This window comes from Pelobates fuscus, chromosome 6, assembly GCF_036172605.1.
Source record: "Pelobates fuscus isolate aPelFus1 chromosome 6, aPelFus1.pri, whole genome shotgun sequence".
In the NCBI taxonomy this organism is placed as follows: domain Eukaryota; kingdom Metazoa; phylum Chordata; class Amphibia; order Anura; family Pelobatidae; genus Pelobates; species Pelobates fuscus.
In genome coordinates this window covers 303,155,757-303,182,345 of record NC_086322.1, presented here as the reverse complement: position 1 = coordinate 303,182,345, position 26,589 = coordinate 303,155,757, and the positions used below count along the sequence as shown (strand labels likewise).

At 46.8% G+C, this 26,589-nt stretch overlaps 1 protein-coding gene across 1 annotated transcript; it reads left to right on the top strand.

Annotated features, from left to right (window-relative positions):
• Positions 1–39: 39 nt before the first annotated feature.
• Positions 40–26,589, top strand: SPATA2 (spermatogenesis associated 2). The gene is made up of 3 exons (XM_063459671.1): positions 40–123; positions 20,554–20,974; positions 23,324–26,589. Exons 2-3 carry the CDS (start codon positions 20,618–20,620, stop codon positions 24,572–24,574), a joined length of 1,608 nt encoding a protein of 535 aa, XP_063315741.1. The 5' UTR covers positions 40–123; positions 20,554–20,617; the 3' UTR covers positions 24,575–26,589.

Genomic DNA, 26,589 nt, shown 5'->3' with positions numbered 1-26,589 from the left:
CTCAGCGCGCCTGCGCGGTGACGTCACCTGAAGAAGGAAGTGAAGCGTTATTTGATAATGGCGGCGGTGTGAGGGAAGCTGCGGCTCGGGCTGTGAGGGAGGGTGCTGTCACACTGGGTTCGGGTGAGTATCTGGCTCCATGTCACGGGCCCCGGGGAACCCCTCTAACCACTGTCACTGGGGGGGCGGGGGGCTCCCTGGAATGGAGGGGGGGTCTCAGAGAGCTGGCACCTCATACACCCCCCCCCCCCTATATACCACCCTCTCTATACCACCTCATCCCCCCCCCCCATATATACCTCCCTCTCTATACCACCTCATCCCCCTTATATACCTCCCTCTCTATACCACCTCATCCCCCCTTATATACCTCCCTCTCTATACCACCTCATCCCCCCTTATATACCTCCCTCTCTATACCACCTCATCCCCCCCTTATATACCTCCCTCTCTATACCACCTCATCCCCCCCTTATATACCTCCCTCTCTATACCACCTCATCCCCCCCTTATATACCTCCCTCTCTATACCACCTCATCCCCCCTTATATACCTCCCTCTCTATACCACCTCATCCCCCCCCTTATATACCTCCCTCTCTATACCACCTCATCCCCCCCTTATATACCTCCCTCTCTACCACCTCATCACCCCCTTATATACCTCCCTCTCTATACCACCTCATCCCCCCCTTATATACCTCCCTCTCTATACCACCTCATCCCCCTTATATACCTCTCTCTCTATACCACCTCATCCCCCCTTATATACCTCCCTCTCTATACCACCTCATCCCCCTTATATACCTCCCTCTCTATACCACCTCATCCCACCCATATATACCTCCCTCTCTATACCACCTCATCCCCCCATATATACCTCCCTCTCTATACCACCTCATCCCCCCCTTATATACCTCCCTCTCTATACCACCTCATCCCCCCCATATATACCTCCCTCTCTATACCACCTCATCCCCCCATATATACCTCCCTCTCTATACCACCTCATCCCCCCCATATATATCCCTCTCTATACCACCTCATCCCCCCATATATATCCCTCTCTATACCACCTCATCCCCCCATATATACCTCCCTCTCTATACCACCTCATCCCCCCATATATACCTCCCTCTCTATACCACCTCATCCCCCCATATATACCTCCCTCTCTATACCACCTCATCCCCCATATATACCTCCCTCTCTATACCACCTCATCCCCCATATATACCTCCCCCTCTATACCACCTCATCCCCCATATATACCTCCCTCTCTATACCACCTCATCCCCCCTTATCTACCCCCTTATCTACCCCCTTATCTACCCCCTTATCTACCCCCTTATCTACCCCCTTATCTACCCCCTTATCTACCCCCTTATCTACCCCCTTATCTACCCCCTTATCTACCCCCTTATCTACCCCCTTATCTACCCCCTTATCTACCCCCTTATCTACCCCCTTATCTACCCCCTTATCTACCCCCCTTATCTACCCCCCTTATCTACCCCCCTTATCTACCCCCCTTATCTACCCCCCTTATCTACCCCCCTTATCTACCCCCTTATCTACCCCCCTATATACCCCCCTTATATACACCCGCATCCCCCCTTATATACACCCGCATCCCCCCTTATATACACCCGCATCCCCCCTTATATACACCCGCATCCCCCCTTATATACACCCGCATCCCCCCTTATATACACCCGCATCCCCCCTTATATACCCCCCTTATATACCCCCCATTATATCCCCCCATTATATCCCCCATTATATCCCCCCATATATCCCCCCATATATCCCCCCATATATCCCCCCATATATCCCCCCATATATCCCCCCATATATCCCCCCATATATCCCCCCATATATCCCCCCTCATCCCCCCATATATCCCCCCATATATCCCCCCTCATATCCCCCATATCCCCCCTCATATCCCCCCTCATATCCCCCCATATATCCTCTCATCCCCCCATATATCCTCTCATCCCCCCCATATATCCTCTCATCCCCCCCATATACCCTCTCATCCCCCCATATACCCTCTCATCCCCCCATATACCCTCTCATCCCCCCATATACCCTCTCATCCCCCCATATACCCTCTCATCCCCCCATATACCCTCTCATCCCCCCATATACCCTCTCATCCCCCCATATACCCTCTCATCCCCCCATATACCCTCTCATCCCCCCATATACCCTCTCATCCCCCCATATACCCTCTCATCCCCCCATATACCCTCTCATCCCCCCATATACCCTCTCATCCCCCCATATACCCTCTCATCCCCCCATATACCCTCTCATCCCCCCCATATACCCTCTCATCCCCCCCATATACCCTCTCATCCCCCCCATATACCCTCTCATCCCCCCCATATACCCTCTCATCCCCCCCATATACCCTCTCATCCCCCCCATATACCCTCTCATCCCCCCCATATACCCTCTCATCCCCCCATATACCCTCTCATCCCCCCCATATACCCTCTCATCCCCCCCATATACCCTCTCATCCCCCCCATATACCCTCTCATCCCCCCCATATACCCTCTCATCCCCCCCATATACCCTCTCATCCCCCCCATATACCCTCTCATCCCCCCCATATACCCTCTCATCCCCCCCATATACCCTCTCATCCCCCCCATATACCCTCTCATCCCCCCCATATACCCTCTCATCCCCCCCATATACCCTCTCATCCCCCCCATATACCCTCTCATCCCCCCCATATACCCTCTCATCCCCCCCATATACCCTCTCATCCCCCCCATATACCCTCTCATCCCCCCCATATACCCTCTCATCCCCCCCATATACCCTCTCATCCCCCCCATATACCCTCTCATCCCCCCCATATACCCTCTCATCCCCCCCATATACCCTCTCATCCCCCCCATATACCCTCTCATCCCCCCATATACCCTCTCATCCCCCCATATACCCTCTCATCCCCCCCATATACCCTCTCATCCCCCCCATATACCCTCTCATCCCCCCATATACCCTCTCATCCCCCCATATACCCTCTCATCCCCCCATATACCCTCTCATCCCCCCATATACCCTCTCATCCCCCCATATACCCTCTCATCCCCCCATATACCCTCTCATCCCCCCATATACCCTCTCATCCCCCCATATACCCTCTCATCCCCCCATATACCCTCTCATCCCCCCATATACCCTCTCATCCCCCCATATACCCTCTCATCCCCCCATATACCCTCTCATCCCCCCATATACCCTCTCATCCCCCCATATACCCTCTCATCCCCCCATATACCCTCTCATCCCCCCATATACCCTCTCATCCCCCCATATACCCTCTCATCCCCCCATATACCCTCTCATCCCCCCATATACCCTCTCATCCCCCCATATACCCTCTCATCCCCCCATATACCCTCTCATCCCCCCATATACCCTCTCATCCCCCCATATACCCTCTCATCCCCCCATATACCCTCTCATCCCCCCATATACCCTCTCATCCCCCCATATACCCTCTCATCCCCCCATATACCCTCTCATCCCCCCATATACCCTCTCATCCCCCCATATACCCTCTCATCCCCCCATATACCCTCTCATCCCCCCATATACCCTCTCATCCCCCCATATACCCTCTCATCCCCCCATATACCCTCTCATCCCCCCATATACCCTCTCATCCCCCCATATACCCTCTCATCCCCCCATATACCCTCTCATCCCCCCATATACCCTCTCATCCCCCCATATACCCTCTCATCCCCCCATATACCCTCTCATCCCCCCATATACCCTCTCATCCCCCCATATACCCTCTCATCCCCCCATATACCCTCTCATCCCCCCATATACCCTCTCATCCCCCCATATACCCTCTCATCCCCCCATATACCCTCTCATCCCCCCATATACCCTCTCATCCCCCCATATACCCTCTCATCCCCCCATATACCCTCTCATCCCCCCATATACCCTCTCATCCCCCCATATACCCTCTCATCCCCCCATATACCCTCTCATCCCCCCATATACCCTCTCATCCCCCCATATACCCTCTCATCCCCCCATATACCCTCTCATCCCCCCATATACCCTCTCATCCCCCCATATACCCTCTCATCCCCCCATATACCCTCTCATCCCCCCATATACCCTCTCATCCCCCCATATACCCTCTCATCCCCCCATATACCCTCTCATCCCCCCATATACCCTCTCATCCCCCCATATACCCTCTCATCCCCCCATATACCCTCTCATCCCCCCATATACCCTCTCATCCCCCCATATACCCTCTCATCCCCCCATATACCCTCTCATCCCCCCATATACCCTCTCATCCCCCCATATACCCTCTCATCCCCCCATATACCCTCTCATCCCCCCATATACCCTCTCATCCCCCCATATACCCTCTCATCCCCCCATATACCCTCTCATCCCCCCATATACCCTCTCATCCCCCCATATACCCTCTCATCCCCCCATATACCCTCTCATCCCCCCATATACCCTCTCATCCCCCCATATACCCTCTCATCCCCCCATATACCCTCTCATCCCCCCATATACCCTCTCATCCCCCCATATACCCTCTCATCCCCCCATATACCCTCTCATCCCCCCATATACCCTCTCATCCCCCCATATACCCTCTCATCCCCCCATATACCCTCTCATCCCCCCATATACCCTCTCATCCCCCCATATACCCTCTCATCCCCCCATATACCCTCTCATCCCCCCATATACCCTCTCATCCCCCCATATACCCTCTCATCCCCCCATATACCCTCTCATCCCCCCATATACCCTCTCATCCCCCCATATACCCTCTCATCCCCCCATATACCCTCTCATCCCCCCATATACCCTCTCATCCCCCCATATACCCTCTCATCCCCCCATATACCCTCTCATCCCCCCATATACCCTCTCATCCCCCCATATACCCTCTCATCCCCCCATATACCCTCTCATCCCCCCATATACCCTCTCATCCCCCATATACCCTCTCATCCCCCCATATACCCTCTCATCCCCCCATATACCCTCTCATCCCCCCATATACCCTCTCATCCCCCCATATACCCTCTCATCCCCCCATATACCCTCTCATCCCCCCATATACCCTCTCATCCCCCCATATACCCTCTCATCCCCCCATATACCCTCTCATCCCCCCCATATACCCTCTCATCCCCCCATATACCCTCTCACCCCCCCATATACCCTCTCACCCCCCATATACCCTCTCACCCCCCATATACCCTCTCATCCCCCCATATACCCTCTCATCCCCCCATATACCCTCTCATCCCCCATATACCCTCTCATCCCCCATATACCCTCTCATCCCCCATATACCCTCTCATCCCCCCATATACCCTCTCATCCCCCCATATACCCTCTCATCCCCCCATATACCCTCTCATCCCCCCATATACCCTCTCATCCCCCCATATACCCTCTCATCCCCCCATATACCCTCTCATCCCCCCATATACCCTCTCATCCCCCCATATACCCTCTCATCCCCCCATATACCCTCTCATCCCCCCATATACCCTCTCATCCCCCCATATACCCTCTCATCCCCCCATATACCCTCTCATCCCCCCATATACCCTCTCATCCCCCCATATACCCTCTCATCCCCCCATATACCCTCTCATCCCCCCATATACCCTCTCATCCCCCCATATACCCTCTCATCCCCCCATATACCCTCTCATCCCCCCATATACCCTCTCATCCCCCCATATACCCTCTCATCCCCCCATATACCCTCTCATCCCCCCATATACCCTCTCATCCCCCCATATACCCTCTCATCCCCCCATATACCCTCTCATCCCCCATATACCCTCTCATCCCCCCATATACCCTCTCATCCCCCCATATACCCTCTCATCCCCCCCATATACCCTCTCATCCCCCCATATACCCTCTCATCCCCCCATATACCCTCTCATCCCTCTCATCCCCCCCATATACCCTCTCATCCCTCTCATCCCCCCCATATACCCTCTCATCCCCCCCATATACCCTCTCATCCCCCCCATATACCCTCTCATCCCCCCCATATACCCTCTCATCCCCCCCATATACCCTCTCATCCCCCCCATATACCCTCTCATCCCCCCCATATACCCTCTCATCCCCCCCATATACCCTCTCATCCCCCCCATATACCCTCTCATCCCCCCCATATACCCTCTCATCCCCCCATATACCCTCTCATCCCCCCATATACCCTCTCATCCCCCCATATACCCTCTCATCCCCCCATATACCCTCTCATCCCCCATATACCCTCTCATCCCCCCATATACCCTCTCATCCCCCCATATACCCTCTCATCCCCCCATATACCCTCTCATCCCCCCATATACCCTCTCATCCCCCCATATACCCTCTCATCCCCCCATATACCCTCTCATCCCCCCATATACCCTCTCATCCCCCCATATACCCTCTCATCCCCCCATATACCCTCTCATCCCCCCATATACCCTCTCATCCCCCCATATACCCTCTCATCCCCCCATATACCCTCTCATCCCCCCATATACCCTCTCATCCCCCCATATACCCTCTCATCCCCCCATATACCCTCTCATCCCCCCATATACCCTCTCATCCCCCCCATATACCCTCTCATCCCCCCCATATACCCTCTCATCCCCCCCATATACCCTCTCATCCCCCCCATATACCCTCTCATCCCCCCCATATACCCTCTCATCCCCCCATATACCCTCTCATCCCCCCCATATACCCTCTCATCCCCCCCATATACCCTCTCATCCCCCCCATATACCCTCTCATCCCCCCCATATACCCTCTCATCCCCCCCATATACCCTCTCATCCCCCCCATATACCCTCTCATCCCCCCCATATACCCTCTCATCCCCCCCATATACCCTCTCATCCCCCCCATATACCCTCTCATCCCCCCCATATACCCTCTCATCCCCCCCATACCCTCTCATCCCCCCTATATACCCTCTCATCCCCCCCCATACCCTCTCATCCCCCCCACATACCCTATCTCCCCCTCATTCCCCCCACATACCCTCATCTCCCCCTCATTCCCCCCACATACCCTCATCTCCCCCTCATTCCCCCCACATACCCTCATCTCCCCCTCATCCCCCCCCATACCCTCTCATCCCCCCCATACCCTCTCATCCCCCCCATACCCTCTCATCCCCCCCACATACCCTCTCATCCCCCCCACATACCCTATCTCCCCCCCACATACCCTCATCTCCCCCTCATTCCCCCCACATACCCTCCTCTCCCCCTCATCTCCCCCCATACCCTCTCATCCCCCCCATACGCTCTCATCCCCCCCATACCCTCTCATCCCCCCCATACCCTCTCATCCCCCCCATACCCTCTCATCCCCCCCATACCCTCTCATCCCCCCCATACCCTCTCATCCCCCCCACATACCCTCTCATCCCCCCCACATACCCTATCTCCCCCCCACATACCCTCATCCCCCCCACATACCCTCATCTCCCCCTCATCCCCCCCACATACCCTCATCTCCCCCTCATCCCCCCCACATACCCTCATCTCCCCCACATACCCTCATCTCCCCCTCATCCCCCCCACATACCCTCATCTCCCCCACATACCCTCATCTCCCCCACATACCCTCATCTCCCCCACATACCCTCATCTCCCCCACATACCCTCATCTCCCCCACATACCCTCATCTCCCCCACATACCCTCATCTCCCCCACATACCCTCATCTCCCCCACATACCCTCATCTCCCCCACATACCCTCATCCCCCCCACATACCCTCATCCCCCCCACATACCCTCATCCCCCCACATACCCTCATCCCCCCCACATACCCTCATCCCCCCCACATACCCTCATCCCCCCCACATACCCTCATCCCCCCACATACCCTCATCCCCCCACATACCCTCATCCCCCCCACATACCCTCATCCCCCCCACATACCCTCATCCCCCCCACATACCCTCATCCCCCCCACATACCCTCATCCCCCCCACATACCCTCATCCCCCCCACATACCCTCATCCCCCCCACATACCCTCATCCCCCCCACATACCCTCATCCCCCCCACATACCCTCATCCCCCCCTCATCCCCCCCCCACATACCCTCATCTCCCCCTCATCCCCCCCACATACCCTCATCTCCCCCTCATCGTCCCCCCCACATACCCTCATCTCCCCCTCATCGTCCCCCCCACATACCCTCATCTCCCCCTCGTCCCCCCCCACATACCCTCATCTCCCCCTCGTCCCCCCCCCACATACCCTCATCTCCCCCTCGTCCCCCCCCCACATACCCTCATCTCCCCCTCGTCCCCCCCCCACATACCCTCATCTCCCCCTCGTCCCCCCCCCACATACCCTCATCTCCCCCTCGTCCCCCCCACATACCCTCATCTCCCCCTCGTCCCCCCCACATACCCTCATCTCCCCCTCGTCCCCCCCACATACCCTCATCTCCCCCTCGTCCCCCCCACATACCCTCATCTCCCCCTCGTCCCCCCCACATACCCTCATCTCCCCCTCGTCCCCCCCACATACCCTCATCTCCCCCTCGTCCCCCCCACATACCCTCATCTCCCCCTCGTCCCCCCCACATACCCTCATCTCCCCCTCGTCCCCCCCACATACCCTCATCTCCCCCTCGTCCCCCCCACATACCCTCATCTCCCCCTCGTCCCCCCCACATACCCTCATCTCCCCCTCGTCCCCCCCACATACCCTCATCTCCCCCTCGTCCCCCCCACATACCCTCATCTCCCCCTCGTCCCCCCCACATACCCTCATCTCCCCCTCGTCCCCCCCACATACCCTCATCTCCCCCTCGTCCCCCCCACATACCCTCATCTCCCCCTCGTCCCCCCCACATACCCTCATCTCCCCCTCGTCCCCCCCACATACCCTCATCTCCCCCTCGTCCCCCCCACATACCCTCATCTCCCCCTCGTCCCCCCCACATACCCTCATCTCCCCCTCGTCCCCCCCACATACCCTCATCTCCCCCTCGTCCCCCCCACATACCCTCATCTCCCCCTCGTCCCCCCCACATACCCTCATCGTCCCCCCCACATACCCTCATCGTCCCCCCCACATACCCTCATCGTCCCCCCCACATACCCTCATCGTCCCCCCCACATACCCTCATCGTCCCCCCCACATACCCTCATCGTCCCCCCCACATACCCTCATCGTCCCCCCACATACCCTCATCGTCCCCCCCACATACCCTCATCGTCCCCCCCACATACCCTCATCGTCCCCCCCACATACCCTCATCGTCCCCCCCACATACCCTCATCGTCCCCCCCACATACCCTCATCGTCCCCCCCACATACCCTCATCGTCCCCCCCACATACCCTCATCGTCCCCCCCACATACCCTCATCTCCCCATCGTCCCCCCACATACCCTCATCTCCCCTTCTTCCCCCCCACATACCCTCATCTCCCCCTCATCCCCCCCACATACCCTCATCTCCCCCTCATCCCCCCCACATACCCTCATCTCCCCCCACATACCCTCATCTCCCCCTCATCCCCCCCACATACCCTCATCTCCCCCACATCCCCCCCACATACCCTCATCCCCCCCACATACCCTCATCTCCCCCTCATCCCCCCCCCCACAGGAGAGATCCCCTCATCCCCCTTATATCCCCTCACCCAGGACAGACCCCTTTTACCTCTTCGCCAATGACAGACTCCCTCGACCTCCTTTTACTCCCTCCCTCGACCTCCTTTTACTCCCTCCCTCGACCTCCTTTTACTCCCTCCCTCGACCTCCTTTTACTCCCTCCCTCGACCTCCTTTTACTCCCTTCCCTCGACCTCCTTTTACTCCCTTCCCTCGACCTCCTTTTACTCCCTCCCTCGACCTCCTTTTACTCCCTCCCTCGACCTCCTTTTACTCCCTCCCTCGACCTCCTTTTACTCCCTCCCTCGACCTCCTTTTACTCCCTCCCTCGACCTCCTTTTACTCCCTCCCTCGACCTCCTTTTACTCCCTCCCTCGACCTCCTTTTACTCCCTCCCTCGACCTCCTTTTACTCCCTCCCTCGACCTCCTTTTACTCCCTCCCTCGACATATATATATATATATATATATATATATATATATATATATATATATATATATATATATATATATATATATATATATATATATATATACACACACACATACACGCACAGCATATTGTATCTCTATAGAGTGGAAGAACACAAGGATTTAATGTATGCATTGAATGTTGGTACGTCCAGTCTATATTTAGTATTAATATATAATAGGTTTTATACTAAACATCCGGAATATAAATTAGGAGCCATACATTATTGGAATGCACAATTATTACAGCCTTCAAGTTAGGTATTCTGTGCACTGGGCTTATGGGAAACTGGCCAGGGAATTGGGCATTTTACACCTAAATAACTAGATGGGGAAACCAATCTATTTTCAAATTAAACCTTTACATTCTAAATCCATGGTTTTGTTGTTTTAGAACTGAAATTTGCATTTCCTTGTTCCTCTCTCCTCAATTCCTATTTTAGGGGAAAAAACCTATTGGCTCTGAAAGCACCATGCTTAACAATTGGTAGCAATATTCTCATTATAACCGTTTATTTTCTCTCTAATACTAACAGAGGATAGATTGCTTAGTTTGACTCAATGTTGTTACAAGGGTTTATTTAACTACATTTTGTGGTTTTCTAAATATATCGCCATTTAGGGCAATGCCTATATACTTCGAACTGCATTTTGATTATTGTTGCAGGTGTAAAAGTTTAGGGGATATCCATTTTTAATTTTTTTTTAAGTCAATATGTTGGTGGGACTTTTTATAGCAAATGAATCATGGTGAGCAGTGATGCAGCTAATTTAACATGTTTCACAAAATGATGTAACACTATATTGCTCTGATTTGATCTCTGAGCAGCAGTCTGCAAAATATGCTAACAAAATGTTAACGCTTTATTAACTTTCGTTCGGCAATTAGATTGCAAACCAGTCAGTTGTCTGGTTTTTGCTCTCACGGGTTAAAGTCAGCCCATAGATAAACAAATGACAATGTGCAGATTTTTGGGGGCACGTCTTATTAAACTGCTCTGTAAGAGAAATCTGATAAATTTTTTCGCACTTGGGTTTTCTGCGGCAAGGTTAACGCAAACATAGTCACGGTGGATGATGTAGCTTTGTAAAGGCACGTTAGAAGTATTTTAATTTTGGTTTTCTGTAAGTAGTGCAATAGAGATTCTAATTACACTAATAATATTGCTTAACCTAAAAGTTTTTATTTATTTATTTTTTGTTTTTTTTATGACTTTGTCAGTGACGTTTCTTTGCCTCATTAGGCAGATGTGATGTGAAGGTGACAACGTTCTCATTTACCTGTAGGTGAGTTTAACAAACTCCAGTCTCAACCAGACTTGGGAACAATTAATAGTTTTTCTGTGGGCCTAACAATGGGAAATATTTTTTTTTTTTTTTGTGCATGCGCTATCCATATTTCCTGGAATATGTAAACAAATACAAACAAAATTGCAGTTTAGTAGGTATACCCCCCAATGAAAACATGGATGTATGTGTGCATTTTTTAGTTTTTTTTGGTTTATATCTGAAAATACTAAAATAATAACTGCAGATCTCTTTTCTGTAACTTTTGCAAGCCCTCCCCTTCTAACCCCGCCCAGACTTTCTGTGTCTGTCCAACCACAGACTGCCCAATGCAGCTCAATGATAAGTCTTTGCAAGGCAGGTTCTCTGGGCAATTACTGCCTCTTGAGTTTCTCCACTGAAAAGTGACTTTCCCCTTGAAATCTGGACGCATCTGGAGTGTTCTTTTACATATTGATAATTATCCTGGACTGCTTTGTGTACCTTTTTTATAGAATCTGTTCTATTTTAACTGGTTGCCTCCTGTTATTTACACCCCAGTTTGTGAATGTGCCCAGCATATTTTTCAATAGAAAATCTAATTTTATTAATAAAATATTTCACCAGGAAAGATACATTGAGATTTCTCTCGTTTTCAAGTATGTTCTGGGTCCACAAAACATTGCATTGATACATTATGGTACAATATATACACACAATTTACACAAAATGTAACATAGAATAGGTAGGAAATATATAATCAACCATGACAGGTGCATTCTGTTTTGAGGAATGTAGAGAGGGATCTCTTAAAGGACTTTAGGCTTAGGGAAGATTTTAAAGTGTGCGGGAGGTCGTTCCACAATTGCGGTGCTCTGTAGGAAAAGGAGGATCGGGCTGCTTTCTTTTTGTATTGAGGTAGATTAAATAAAGTGTTGGTACTGGATCGGAGGTTATAGGACAGGTATAGGCAACCTTCGGCACGCCAGATGTTTTGGACTACACCGCCCATGATGTAGTCCACAACATCTGGAGTGCCCAAGGTTGCCTGCCCCTAGGAGGTGGGAACAGCCGAGGAGAGCATTTTGCTTAGGTACGATGGGAGTTTCGCTGGAAAGATGAAGGGTGCGTCTGGATTCCATCGACAACCAGTTTAGTTTTTAGCATGTCACAATGGTGGGTCCTGTAATTACATTGTAGCACAAATTGGCAGAACGAGTTATGCAATGTATTGAGTTTATTAATGTGGGATTGCGATGCAGATGCATATACTACATGCCCATAATCAATGATTGGCATCAGCATTTGCTGTACAAGAGTTTCCTTTACTGAAGGGCTTAGGCGGGATTTGTTTCTGTTCAGGGCACCTAGTTTTGGATAAAGTTTTAGATGCAAGTTTTTCTATGTGGAGGCCAAAAGATAGATTGGGGTCTAATATCATACCCAAGTATTTGAGAGAGTGGACTGCGGTCAGTGTGCTATTTGAATTTGTTTTGATGGATAGGTGGGAATTGTGTAATTTAGGTACTGTTCCACAGCTCATTGTGACAGTTTTGTCAGTGTTTAGGAAGTTTGTTTTTTGCTATCCACTTTTCTTCCGCTGAGCTGGTCTTGGAGCACAGCCTCAAGCTGCGGGAGATCAGATTTGCTTGCATAGATTACTGTCATATGTGTACATTTGAGGATTTGCAGGCTTTAGGCAGATCATAAATAATGTAAATAGTAGGGGGCCGAGAATGGAACCTTGGGGAACACCAAACGTGACTGGGAGAGGGAGGGAGTCGCTGTCAGATATGGACACATATTGCGAGCGATCCGATACATTGGATCGAAACCAGGTTAGGGAACAATCACCAATACCTGAGTTTTTGAGTTTGTGCAGTAGAATGTCGTGGTCTACCGTGTCAAATGCCTGACTTATTTGCGAGGTGTAATATGATGTTTCTAAATTTCCATCCAGCATCATGGAACTTGTAGTTCTGCTAAGCCTAGGGTGTTACTTTTAGGACAACACAGCTGCTTACCTTATTTTCATCTCTACACGGCTCTGCTGGCGCTCGCCTCGCCCCCTTGGTGACATCATCAAAATTCCCACGGGGAAAGCATTGGATTGGCTAAAATCGGCACGGGCCAAATGCCGTTTTGGCCAATCAGGACCCCCTCATAGAGATGCATTGAATCAATGAAAATTCAGCGTCTCTATGCAGAGTGTCGGGACGCTGAACGGCAGGACTGCTTACTGTGCAGCCCTGAGCCAGGAAGCCCCTCCAGTGTTCGTCTGAGGAGTGGCCACTTGGAGGTGTTCCTAGGGGCAATGTAAACACTGCCTTTTCTCTGAAAAGGCCGAGTTTACATGAAAATGCCTGAATGGAGCTATTATACTCACCAGAACTGCATTAAGCTGTAGTAGTTCTGGTGACTATAGTGTCCCTTTAATAACTCCATGTAACTGCAAGTGCAAAATATTACAGTAGTAAACAATTTTAATTTAAATAATGTGCTGCAAAGGTAGACTAAATCGGGTGGAGTATCTTCCAAATTTCAGTCTGTACCTTAAAGTTGCAGTGACAGATATGAAGTGGCTTTGTTGCAGTGAGATGGACCATGGCTCCTTGACCTCTTGGATATAAGTATTGGTTAATGTAAGGTTTAACTAACCCTGGGAGGATGATGGCCTGTTAGTCCCTGTTTGCACTATTCTGAGCATTGCTGTGAAATGCACAATCACCGGGGTCACTTGCAGTGTTTGCTGATGCCTCGATTGACGTGTTTTTACTTGGAATAAATTGAAACGTTCTAACTTGGTTCTTTGTACAGAGATTCACATACAAACAGGGTAGATTTACTTGTAACAAACCTCCAAACTAGGCACATCCTCCAGGCCTTGAAGGGTCGGTGTATGTTCAGGACATGAGACCCCCAGTTTTTGTTCTGTCTCGATGTCCAAAAAACATAAGGAAGTAAAGGTCCGTATACTCAGGCCGTCAGAAAGGAATATTTTCTTTTTACTGGTCCTCCTTTGGCCCTTGGAAATTCCCTGATTAGCAAATTGTGTTGTTTCTCATGTATATTGCTTTATGGGTTGTGGTGCACTCTGATTTCTATATATCTCTCTCTCTTTCTATATCTGTAAGCCAGTGCGAGCTGACTGAGTTAGAAAGTAACACCAAACATGCTTTTCTTTGCTCGTGCTTCGACTACCGCTTTAAGAAACTGATCTTTGCTGCTATTTGGAAATCCCCATTTCAATTCTGCAGCTGATATCCTTTGGACCATGTGATCCTAATTTGTCTTATTATACATGTTCACAGGAATCACTTTATTGCACAGGTACAGGATTTTCTCACATACATTTCTGTTCTGAAACCATATCTGTGTGTATTAGAACATATTTATGCTTCACGCATGTTTACATCACTATCATTTGATCTTGTATCTTTCGCATTTTTTTTTTGCCTTTCTTTTTTTGATGTGCATAGCAAGAATAACAGTACAGACATTTACTGATTGTCATGAGAGATAAGCATTTCCATCAGCAAATGTGCACCCATTGCAGAGCTGTAGTAATGGGTATAGCTGAGGCACTGCAAATAGATAGCTGTGTGCAGGTTGGCACTTTGATCTGGTCGCTCCCTGATCTTGTAAGACTTGCGAGTAACCGCCAATATAAGCAGCTGTCGGGTAATATTGGTTAAATGGTTATTAAGCTTGTATGGAGTGTGACCAGCCACCATGATGCTCAGGCCCCGCCCCTGCATTGTTATTTTTAATAACCGGTACTCTGCTTTTGTTTACATGTGATATACGTCATGTAAGCAAGTTAAAGTTACATTTTCCTACCTTGTCCTTTACAAAAAGTGTGACTGCGCAAGAATGGCGCGTCAGGCTCTCACATGGTAGAACGTGTAAATGTTTCAGAGACATGCGTTCAAAGGAAAAACGAGTTGTTAGGCTCCTCCTTTATTTTAGGGTACATCAGTAATCTCTGTTTATGTACACTGAAGGCGGTTCAGATTTGAGAACTAACTTGCAAAAAGGGAACACCTGATAAAGATAGGCTTGTTTAGGAGATGAATACCATAGGTGTTATCTGGGCGTTGTATTAAATGCAGATATTGTGTGACTGCGAGTACATAATGCGAGATGTCGGGAAACTTCTAGACAAGAGATGGATGATCTAATGGAACATGAAGATAGAAAGGGGGACTTTACCTGTACTGTGTGGACATATAATTATAAAGTAATGAGACACCTGATGAACAGGATCTATAGTGTGTCCACAGAATCTTAGATAGGGGATAACCCTTGAATATATAATGAATGTAGAGACTGGGGGTGGTCCTGAGCCCAAAAGAGCTCAGGGGCACCAAGAAAGATTCTATGAGTCTACTCTTTGTGGACTGAAAAGTCCTTCAGGTTATGCTTTTTTAACGATCACCAGCACTTTGTGTGTGTTCACTAGGTGGAGGGAGGTGGATGAGAATATAGGAGACTGATGCCGATATCAGATTAGAGCAATTTGGTGCTTCTCATAGTTAATGGCCGGGATGTTTCATTTAGTAACTCTTCAATAGGGGTAACAATGTGAATACTTGCTCCTTAAGGCTGTGCTACAGGATTTTTTTTTTCGAGAGATCATTAGTTCTTTAATTTCTGAATGGTCTATATAAGCGATATACTAACCACTTGGGGGCATTTAGCTCCTTATATGGATAGCTTATTTTAGACACTAGAGTGAAACTTAGTGGCTTTTCAATAGAAGCAATAGCATGAATATTAGTTTTCTTAAGCTATGCTACAGAATCACTTGGAGAGATCACAAGTTCTAAAGTTCTGCAGAACTCTATTATTATATACTCGTCTGTAAAGCAATATATTAAGCCATTTTGGGGCATTTAACCCCTTACATAGACAAGCTCATCTCAGGCACTGTGGTGAAGCTCAGTAATTAGAAGTAATAGCGATCTATCACATAAGACTTGCAAGTTCTGGATATAATTGATACTTTGTCTAAGGCTTCAATGTCTATCTGTATCAATCCTACTAGTGACTAAGTTAACAGGTCTACTCATAAGGGATACTATTTTTTTCTTATCTCTTCTAAAGGCCTTGTAGTCCGCTAAAGCTGTGATTATTGTCTATCTTCTACACTAACCACATATACACTTAAAAGAAACCCCTGACTATACGGTTTCAAGTAGTGGATTGTGTAAGATTCAATTGCTCACTCCTTTCTCTGATGTACATATTACCACCTCCCACTAATTTATTAGATGTGTTAGCATTATTTATAAGTTTCCTTTACTTCTTTTGGGGAATTTGTACCCTATAATAAAGGTGTTTTTTATTTTCAGTCCACAAAGAGTAGACTCATAGAATCTTTCTTGGTGCCCCTGAGCTCTTTTGGGCTCGGGTCCACCCCCAGTCTCTACACTGTGTGGTCATATGTTTTGTTATTTTTAGATTTAGAGCTAGAATTTGTTTAAAAAAAAAAAAAAAAAAGAAATTGTTCTATAATTGTTCTGAACTTTCAAACTAGTTTGGTAACCTCAATGATGAGCCCTTGGGCATCCCGCAGGTCTGTATAAAGATTTTTCTCATTGTTTACCATTTCAGTCTCTGTTTCTTCAAGTGACAGGAAGGCATGACCTATAACACCAATAAAATGCTGGGGACTTTTCTCTGTTAGACTCCTTGACTCCCTGGGGCTGTCACTGCTAATCTAAATGCACATTCACTTAGGTGGTCCTGTCATTTTAATGCAGTGATTGCCACCTTGGCATCCCAGAGGTTTGGAAACTACAATTATTGCTCTGCCGACCTGGCAAAGCTACTTTTATTTACTTTTTTCTTTTTTTTTTTTTAATTCAATTTACTTTTTTTTTCTTTTGTCAAAGTAAGGAACAGTTTTAAATAAAGACGGAAGAGTCTAACATTGTCCTGAGAACATGTGGTGTGTGTGTGTGTGTGTGTGTGTGTGTGTGTGTGTTATATATATATATATTTTTTTTTTTTTTTGCACATTGATATGGGGGATGAAATCTGTGATTTACAAGTTGTTCGCTAAGAAATACCTTGTACTAGTGCAGGTAAATATAGGACAAACACAACAAGGGGTTTATAGACTTTTGCTGATTGCCCTAATAGGCAGTACCTGGGTATTCTCATTAATATAAGCGTCCTGTAGGCCCCAGTAAGTTCTGTTCAACTTGTTTTTGGCCATGGTATCCTATATTTAATCCGATTAACCAGTTTTGCCAGTTCCATAGGAGAGGGAGCAGGTTCGAGTTTCCAGGCTGTGGCAATGCTTAATTGTGCTGTAATAAGAATCTTATTTTCTAACATTTGGAGTACTGTCTGTAGGAAATATAAAGAAATTAAACATTTCCATGGAAATTGAAACTATAACCTGTGGGTTGTATCAAGTGGAAGCTTTGTGATCAAAACTAGTGTGTTGAAGGTCTAGACCCGCATAATGGGAATGTGTGTACGTGCTGGGGTCAAGTACCAACAGTAAATTAATTAACTTGCAGCCCCTCTTAATGCCACCGGAGCTCTGTGCCAAACTTGTATGTCAAAAGGCCTGCCAATATCTTCCTTCCACTTACGCATATAATGGGCCTTGGAGGAAGATAGAGGGTGTAGAGAAGTAATTTAGACATTCAGGGTGAGAAAAAAACACAGGTTATATGGGTACGGTATGTTTGTTTGAGGATTGCTTTTACTTGCAAATACGTAAATATTAATAACAAAAAATGGTAAAATTAGAGGCTAGCTCGGGGAATATTTGGGAGGCTGTGGAGTTATAGGGACACTCCACACACACTCACTCAATGTCAGCTTGCTAAAGTGCTTTGTGTGTTTGGAACCTGTCACATGTGACCATTCATAGAAGTGTAGGTTTCAGTAGCGCTTTTATATTTGAAATCTAATGTATCTAATCCGCCAGGGAGGTTTTCTTCCGCTTTCGTTTGGTCCAGGAATGTAACAGAAGTGGCAGGTGTGCTGTGTTAGAGCGCTTAGTTTCCCTTCACAGTGAGCTATATTGGAAAGCCACAAGAGGATGCACTTGTGACTCTAGCAACAACACGTCTCTTTGAGAGGACTCTGCTTGCACAGGCTCTGAGCAATAATTGGGATATAGACCCAATGGGAAGAAAGTGTAATAACATGATCTCCTTGGGGTATATCTACAAAATTGTTATAAAAAAAAAACTGAAGCCTGCTCTGCATGATAACTCTGATCAAACTCTCTCTTGTCTCACCCTGTCAGGATGTTGCAAGGTTGAATACATTGTACAACTGTAAATGTCAGGCATGCCCAATGCACGTTTTAACATTCCTAGGGATAGGACACTGATAGGTTCAATCAGTGTGTCCCTGTGGGTGTGAAAATCTTAAGAAAGAAGAAGCAGGTAAATCTGAAACGGGAAAATCTTGGCAAAAATGTAATCAATGCATTTCTATGAGGAAAGTTCAGTGTCTCCATGCAGAGGGTGGAGACACTGAATGTCAGTCACACTGTGCAGCACTGCCCCAGGAAGCACTTCTAGCAGCCATCTGAGTAGTGTCCAGTGGAGGTATCCTTAGGCTCTAATGTAAACACTGCATTTTCTCTGAAAAAATGTGTTTACTGCAAAAAGCCTTAAGGGAACTATTCTTCTCACCAAAACAAATACAATAAGCTGTAGTTGTTCTGGTGAGAATAGTGGCTTTTTAATAAATTACTATTTTTATTGTATTTAACAATCACTTTGTAGAAAACTCTTATAAAAACCCTCCATATTCACAGCATGCATAATCACAGCATGCATAATCACAGCATGCATAATCACAGCATGCATAATCACAGCATGCATAATCACAGCATGCATAATCACAGCATGCATAATCAAGGCTGTCTTTAACCCCTTAAGGACCAAACTTCTGGAATAAAAGGGAATCATGACGTGTCACACACGTCATGTGTCCTTAAGGGGTTAATGAAATCTTTCTAAATTCTCGTGATGGGACATAGGCAGTTTGTAGCGTCATTGCCACGTAATTATAAAATACATTTTGCCTCTCAGGTTTATCCACAATTCTGATGACCCTGTGCCTGATCTATCACACACACACATGCATGCTAGGAGTTCTAGTTTAACCCCTTAAGGACCAAACTTCTGGAATAAAAGGGAATCATGACACGTCACACATGTCGTGTCCTTAAAGGGTTAAACCATGATCTTTGTGTTTTGAAGTTGTTGTTTGTGTTTTTTTTTAATCTGTTTGGTGTTTTTTTTCTCGATCTCAATAAATTGTTTGCACGCTCCCATGGTCCTTGAAACCGACCTCAAAGGAGAGAACAGGAGTGGAGAAAAATATACTGGCCATTGCACAAAATGTAGATCGCATGCACCGTGTCCTTTGCATTTGCACTTCTATTGTGTCAGCCCTTTCAAGCTGCGGGGAATGGCACATTATCCGGCAAATATTAGTGCTAACTGGCACCACTTGGTACTCTCACCTTGAAATTGTCATCTAGATCTGACCTGTCCAGCAATGGCCCATTATTTAACGTGTTAAAAGACTCTGCAGACACTTGATTTGCTGGCAAACATACCTAGAATTCTCTAGTTTAAATTATTGTTAAATGCAAATAAAATAAAAAAATAGACGTGTGTATTGTAAAATCTGAATTGTCACTTCATCTGGGGCTTTTTACATTAGTGACGGGTTTTTGTTTTTAAATAGTTTTCACCTTTCTCTGGTCATTCAACCCAGCAAAATGTTTTTCTTTCTCCCCTGCCCTTCTAGCAGTATGTTTTGGCAAAGAATTTCTATGTATACAGTTCTATTTAAATAAAGCAAATCCTCTATCCTGTGATGCCAGCATAGTGAGGCGGTGTGTAAGATGTGTATTGGCTGTTCCAATCGGTGACTACGAATCACTACTCTGTTACCAGGTTTAATATGTACTAGACTGTGACTTCCACTTTAAAAACACTGACATGGTTACAGAAGCGGATAGGTTGGACAAAGTTCATACATTTCCCCTTTCACATATGTGTTACTGCTATTGATCTTCTTGGATTCCTTTTGCCAAAGAGTTCTAATTTCAGTTTCTTTTTATTTATGCCCATAGTGTTCACTAAAATGATGGATCTCAACTTGGTCTGGTTGAACCCGCTGCCATAGAAAAGCCATGGATGAGAAGACCTCCCCGCTGTGACCTGAACTGCATTTCAATGGATACAAAGTACAAGGAAGACCTCTTCAGAAAGTATGTACAGTTCCATGAGTCGAAACTGGAAGCTTCAGACACCAAGCAGAGAACTATCAATGATGAATACCTGCGCACAGCGGCCTCGGCCCTACTTAGCTTGCCTAAAATCGACCCGGCTTATCGATTCAGGCTGATTAGATTCTACGAGGTCTGTGAAAACTCTCTGAAATCCCTGCGGACATCAAACCTACGCTCCCTTCACAATGCAGCGGCAATGCTGGAGACTATTGGGATTAATCTTTTCCTTTATCCATGGAAGAAAGAATATAAAAATATCAAGGTGTGAACATGGGCACAGATTGCTTGCTTTTTCTGAAGGTTGCTTTTACGATTCCAGTTTTAGTTGTATCATGAGTTTAAATTGAATGTGTCGGCTAACGTGTCCCGTGCTGTTTGCAGTTTTTTTAATGTTTGTGAGAAATTATAGTTTTAATTGATAGATGTTAAATAAGTTCTCACCTGCAGTGCGGGCATAATGCAGGGTGCTTGGGTGTTACACTAATAGAACACCCACCTACCCCATCACATTTGGCCCAGCACTAACACTAGCAGGGTATGCTTCAGGTAACATCTCAGTGAGGTCTGTCATTCAGTTTCTGTATTCCTCTAGCACAAACTCCAAGTGCGCTTGCTACAGCAATTAAAGCATAAGCTATGTAAACAAATACGATGGGCGATTGGTCTATTGCCTGATCTATGTATTTGCTAGTAAAATATAAAAATAAGATGCAATGCTGTTTGATTTCTAAATTCGGGCAGCGGCACTCTTCAAGCACACCCCATATCGCTTCCTCAGCGCAGTTGTCATGTTGGGAATCTATATTACTGCTTTTGCAAGTATAGAACAGCTGTGCGGCACTTCCCCAATGGCGTTCCATCTGCACAGAACCTGCATTTCTACCGTCATATTGCGCATGTTTTGGTCTGTGGACGAGACTTGCACAATGCCTTTTCTTAGAGCTGTGGCTGCAGAATCTTTGCCATTTATCAGCTCCAGCTTTGCTCAGGGGATAAAGTTATTCTTTATCTTTTTTGTTCTTACTTTTATCTTTAGTCAAAATGATTATTTCATAAAGATTTTATCTTTTGTTAAATACTCACAGATGACCGGGTTGCTTTAAAGTGTCCCTTCAAGCACCATAACCACCGTAGTTATTTGAAATGGTCATGGTGCCTTGTCTGTGCAGCGTTTCGTTATGAATTTCACAGAGATTAACTCCTCTGCTGCTGGATGTGTAACTTCACATCTGAACGCGTCATTAGCCAGTCCAAGAGTTCCAGATGGTTAATGTGAATTCTGTGCAAAGTTGGCATCTTTTGCAGGTACGCACAGCATGCTAGCGTCAGACTGCTAATGCCCCACATGTTCTACTCCTGACTCTTTGGCTTTCGTGCTGTGTAAAAATTAAATTAAGGAATACACCTTGTACATTCCTACCAATCAAATTATAGGAGGAGGTTTGCAGTGGCATGAAACTTTTAGATCTGGTAGTTACATTGTGTACTTATCACTTTACAGATTGCATTGCAGTAGTGTGAGGTACAGTAGAGATGCAGTGTATGCACTTAAGATTTTACAGGTAACTGTATAGTAGGTGTTAAAGTGTCTCTGTCCTCTTCTGTGGTCTATTTTGCAAAGGCTCCCAATAGTGACGGTGCTACTCTGGGTGCAGCAGAGGTTATACTTCCCTGATGCTGTCCTCTGTGGGTGCCTAATCCTTCAGGTGCCCATGTTCATGCAGTACTCTTGCACTAGAGCTGGGCTTGACAAGGAACTGTACCCTGGTGCCTAGGTGTTTGCCAGCCTGTTCTGTCCCTGAGGTGTCCGTCTGAGGGAGATCAGAGGTGGGTGGGTGAGTGGCTGGCCAGTTGAATGAAAGTGGAGGCGGTGAGGGAACTATAATCTTCTTGCTCTGCCCCTCGCATGCCCTGCCGGGAGCCAGAATATTTCTCTCCGGACCTGGCATCACTAAAGAGCGCATGAGGGAGCAGAGCAATAAGAGCTTGAAAATGAGCAGAGCGCCTCACGAGACCCCAGGAAAAGCATCCACTCCAGCTCTCACAAAGGTAGGGAGATGGGTGGACAAATTATAATAAAACAAATCATTTGTGTGTGAGCTTTACAGTGTAAGTGTGCAGGGACAGACTATAGACTCATTAAGCTATAGTGGTTCTGGTGACTATAAGGTCCCTTTTATGGAACTTATGTTGATGTTGAAAAATCCTAACTTTATCTGGCTCCTAGATTCCAAGCAAATTGAACAAGGCCTACACTAGAGCCTCCATAGATATTCTCTTACGATGAGCACGATAATCACACATCGATGACAACTGCTTTAAGTGTAGTATTATAGAGGTGTATTATGCATGTGCATTGGGCCTAGTTTTTTTTTTTTTTTTTTTGGTAATTGGAAGATGGCTGGCAGATTAGACTAAGTGGAGAAGGAAGTGGAATTTGAGGAATCCGTGTAAGAAAAATTATGTTACTTTATTTAACCTAGTGTTTCAAAGTTTTTGGGTGGTTAAGAATTGGAGAATACTATTTGGCTGGAGAATATGTATTTTTTTTTTTATATTGTTATATTGTATATCTGACCTGATGTTTTATCTCCCCATTTTCTCTTGCCAGACCTACACTGGGCCATTTGTTTACTATGTGAGAGCTGCTTTGGTCGATGATGATATCCGGCATATTTTAAACAATATGGGATATGTTCAAGAACTTGGGACGGTTTATAGACTGAAAGACCATGTGGACAGCACTCAGGTCAAGAGAGTTGCTTTTGAGCTTTTCCTCGCCCGAGTGGAATGTGAACTTCTTCTTGAGATCTATTTACAAGTGAAGGACAAAGGCTACCTGGAGATTAATGTTGTGAGTGAAAGGAAGAACAGCAATGAGGACGTCAGAGGGTGCACCGATGAAATGAAACGCAGGGCAGAATGTAAAGAAACCTTGAACATATCTATGGCAAGAATGGTTCTTCAGAAATCAGCCAGTGAGAGAGCTCCCTCAAAAGACTACTTCAAGCAGAAAGTCACTAAACCATCAAAGTCGGTGGACACCTACGACAACTATTGGGATAGCAAACATAAGCCTCCCCTGACGGCCACACTCAGTCTGAGGAAAGAGCAAATTTTAGTAGACGCTGAGGATGACTTCAAAGATGAGATAATATGGCCATCTCCTTCCTTGTTGACTATGTCCTCCTCTCTACATGGTTGCTCCGATGAATTTTTAAACATTTCATCCAACCCAAATGGAGCTTCTCGAACAAATCCCACCTATGGTTATTTCCCCCCTGAAGACGATCTAGATTTATACACTGAACCGGAATCTAGGATGGTAAATATTAAGCGGCAGGAATTTGCCAAGCCTGATGTTTGGCTATTTAAAAACGATCTGAATCCGCCTTGTCACAAGCGTTCGCATTTAGCCAAAGAGACAGGTTTTATGAAGTGCCAAAACTGTGGTGTATCCTCCGGTGGTCCTATATGCCAAAAGTGTGATAATATGGTTCTCTTCAGGCCAGATGGTACAGCATTGAAGCAAAGCAGCTTAGCAATCAAAACTGCTGTCCAAAATGAGGCTTACTCCTCCAGCCCGGCTCTACGAGAGAAGACTTCTTACGGGACAACACCGCAAGACAGGGCTTCTCAGCAAAATCCAAAAACTAAAACTTCCAGCACAGTGCGATGCGGCTTTTGTAACCGAATAGGGGCAACAAATACTTGCACAATCTGTTCCAAAGTCTCGTGCGATGCTTGTATCGTTTCTTACTGTCATGAATATTGTTGCCGAAAAAGCGATCACCATAAATTTGCACCAAACAATCAATTGAACTATAAATCACCCCAGCTGTCTCATCTTGTGTATAGATAGATTCGCAACTTAATCTCGATAAAGGGCTAACGTGCAGAACCATAGACTGGAACAGAACTATATCCCCAACCTCTAGAACAAGAGCGCACGGAAATGTTCAGGGAGGAGATTTCAAAAGTTTTTTGGTTTCAGAATACTGTGGATGCTTCTAGTCCTCGCTGCTACAATGGTGCAATAATCCTTTCGGGCTTGCTATTTAAATTATAATGCATTTCTCCTCACATAAAATAATCACAGTGCTTATAGTGAAGCATTGATTTTAAAGTATGGGGAGGGTTAGAAAGCATAACCATGTTGCATAATCAAAGAAAATAAATGAAATTGAATTAAATACAATGCAAATAAACCTTGCCCACTTGGACTAAGATTGACAGCTGGGCACACGCCATATTTCCCCAAGTGTCGATGAGCTGCCGTTTTTTTGCTCAGCCTCAAGTTGGCTATATAATACTTTGCTCTTCTCCTTTCAAACGCGTGCTGTTAATTTATATAGCAAGTGAGCACTTAAAGGATCTGTTCGAAATGCTACATCCTGAGGGACTATACTCTTACAGTTGGTTTTATTGTAAACCCACATGCTAATTCATTCATGGAATAATTTGCCAATTGATGGAGAACCTCTCTTTGTTTGGTTCTCGGTGTCTGGTGTGCATGCAGTGATTCTGCAGAATTGGTATCTTAAGATCAGTGTTTGTGTTGTCCAGCATAGTGTATAGGAAAGATGTTCCCTATTTTCAGTTGTTCGGCAGTTTGTGTACTCTAGGTAAGTTTAAGGGAGTCACCGCTCTCTTTATTATCCTCCAATATAACCGTACAAAAGCAGTGCCCATGCATCAGAAGGTTATGCTCTAATATGTTACATGGTGTCCTAAACCTTGCTACTCAGGGGATGGGGCGGGGGTTTGAGACAAGGGTAGGGGTGGTAAATCCTATTACAGCCAGTTACAGATTTTATATCTCAAGCTGTGCAATTTCAATATATTCATTTATGTAAGTGCTTCCCGACTACAGCCCTCACTGTCAATGATGGCTAGCCGTCATTTGACTGGTATTGTGACTTGCATCTTCCATGGTGCTCGGCCAGCCTATAGAGTCTCGCCATCATTTTACGGTGAACAAACGTCTGCAGCACTATGTTAGCCGTTGCTCGCTTAAAGGAACTATAAAGACTATTTTAGGGTATCACAACAAGCTCTCTGTAGTGTTTGCTGGCAGAACTTCACATGGTGTTACTCATACCTGAAACTGGGCAGTGAAGGAAAGAATGGTTTCCCAAAAGACAAAATGGACACTGTCTGCTTAGTCCTTTCCAGGCTGCCTTTCAATGCAGTCATACCATTCCATGCCTTATGGTAGTATGGAATGTCCAGATTACTTAATTAGCTGCTCTTTACAGACCTGATACCACAGAATTATTTGCCATTGGCCTTTAAGGGGTTAAAGAGGAGTTCATTTATAGGAACAATCCAAACCCAGGAAATACTTAAGCTTTCTGAAGTGCTTAAAGGGACACTCCAGGCACCCAGACCACTTCTGCCCATTGGAGTGGTCTGGGTGCCAACTCCCACTACCCTTAACCCTGCAACTGTAATTATTGTAGTTTTCATAAACTGCAATAATTACCTTGCAGGGTTAAGTCCTCCCCTAGTGGCTGTCTACTAGACAGCCACTAGAGGGAACTTCCTGGTCCATAGCACATAGTCCACGGTCCTGTGTGAGGACCTCCAGCGTCGCTAAAATCCCCATAGGAAAGCCTTGAAAAGCATTTTCAGTGCTTTCCTATGGTGAGGTCTAATGCTGACGTAATGAAGGGGAGGAGCAGTGGTGGAGGAAGCAGCAGCGACGAGGGACATGTCGCTGCCTCTGGTAAGTGACCTGAAGGGGTTTTCACCCCTACAGCAACCGGGGATGGGAGGTGGGAGGCAGAGGGGGGACCTGCAGTGCCAGGAAAACTGATTGTTTTCCTGGCACTGGAGTCCCTTTAATGATTAACAGTGTCCCTGCAGGAATTTTTT

Bases quoted from the DNA above. Each gene is read 5' to 3' on its own strand.
- SPATA2 (XM_063459671.1), top strand. From the start codon at position 20,618: ATGAGAAGACCTCCCCGCTGTGACCTGAACTGCATTTCAATGGATACA. The intron at 20,975-23,323 runs GTGTGAACATGG...TTCTCTTGCCAG, and splicing joins AAGAATATAAAAATATCAAG to ACCTACACTGGGCCATTTGT.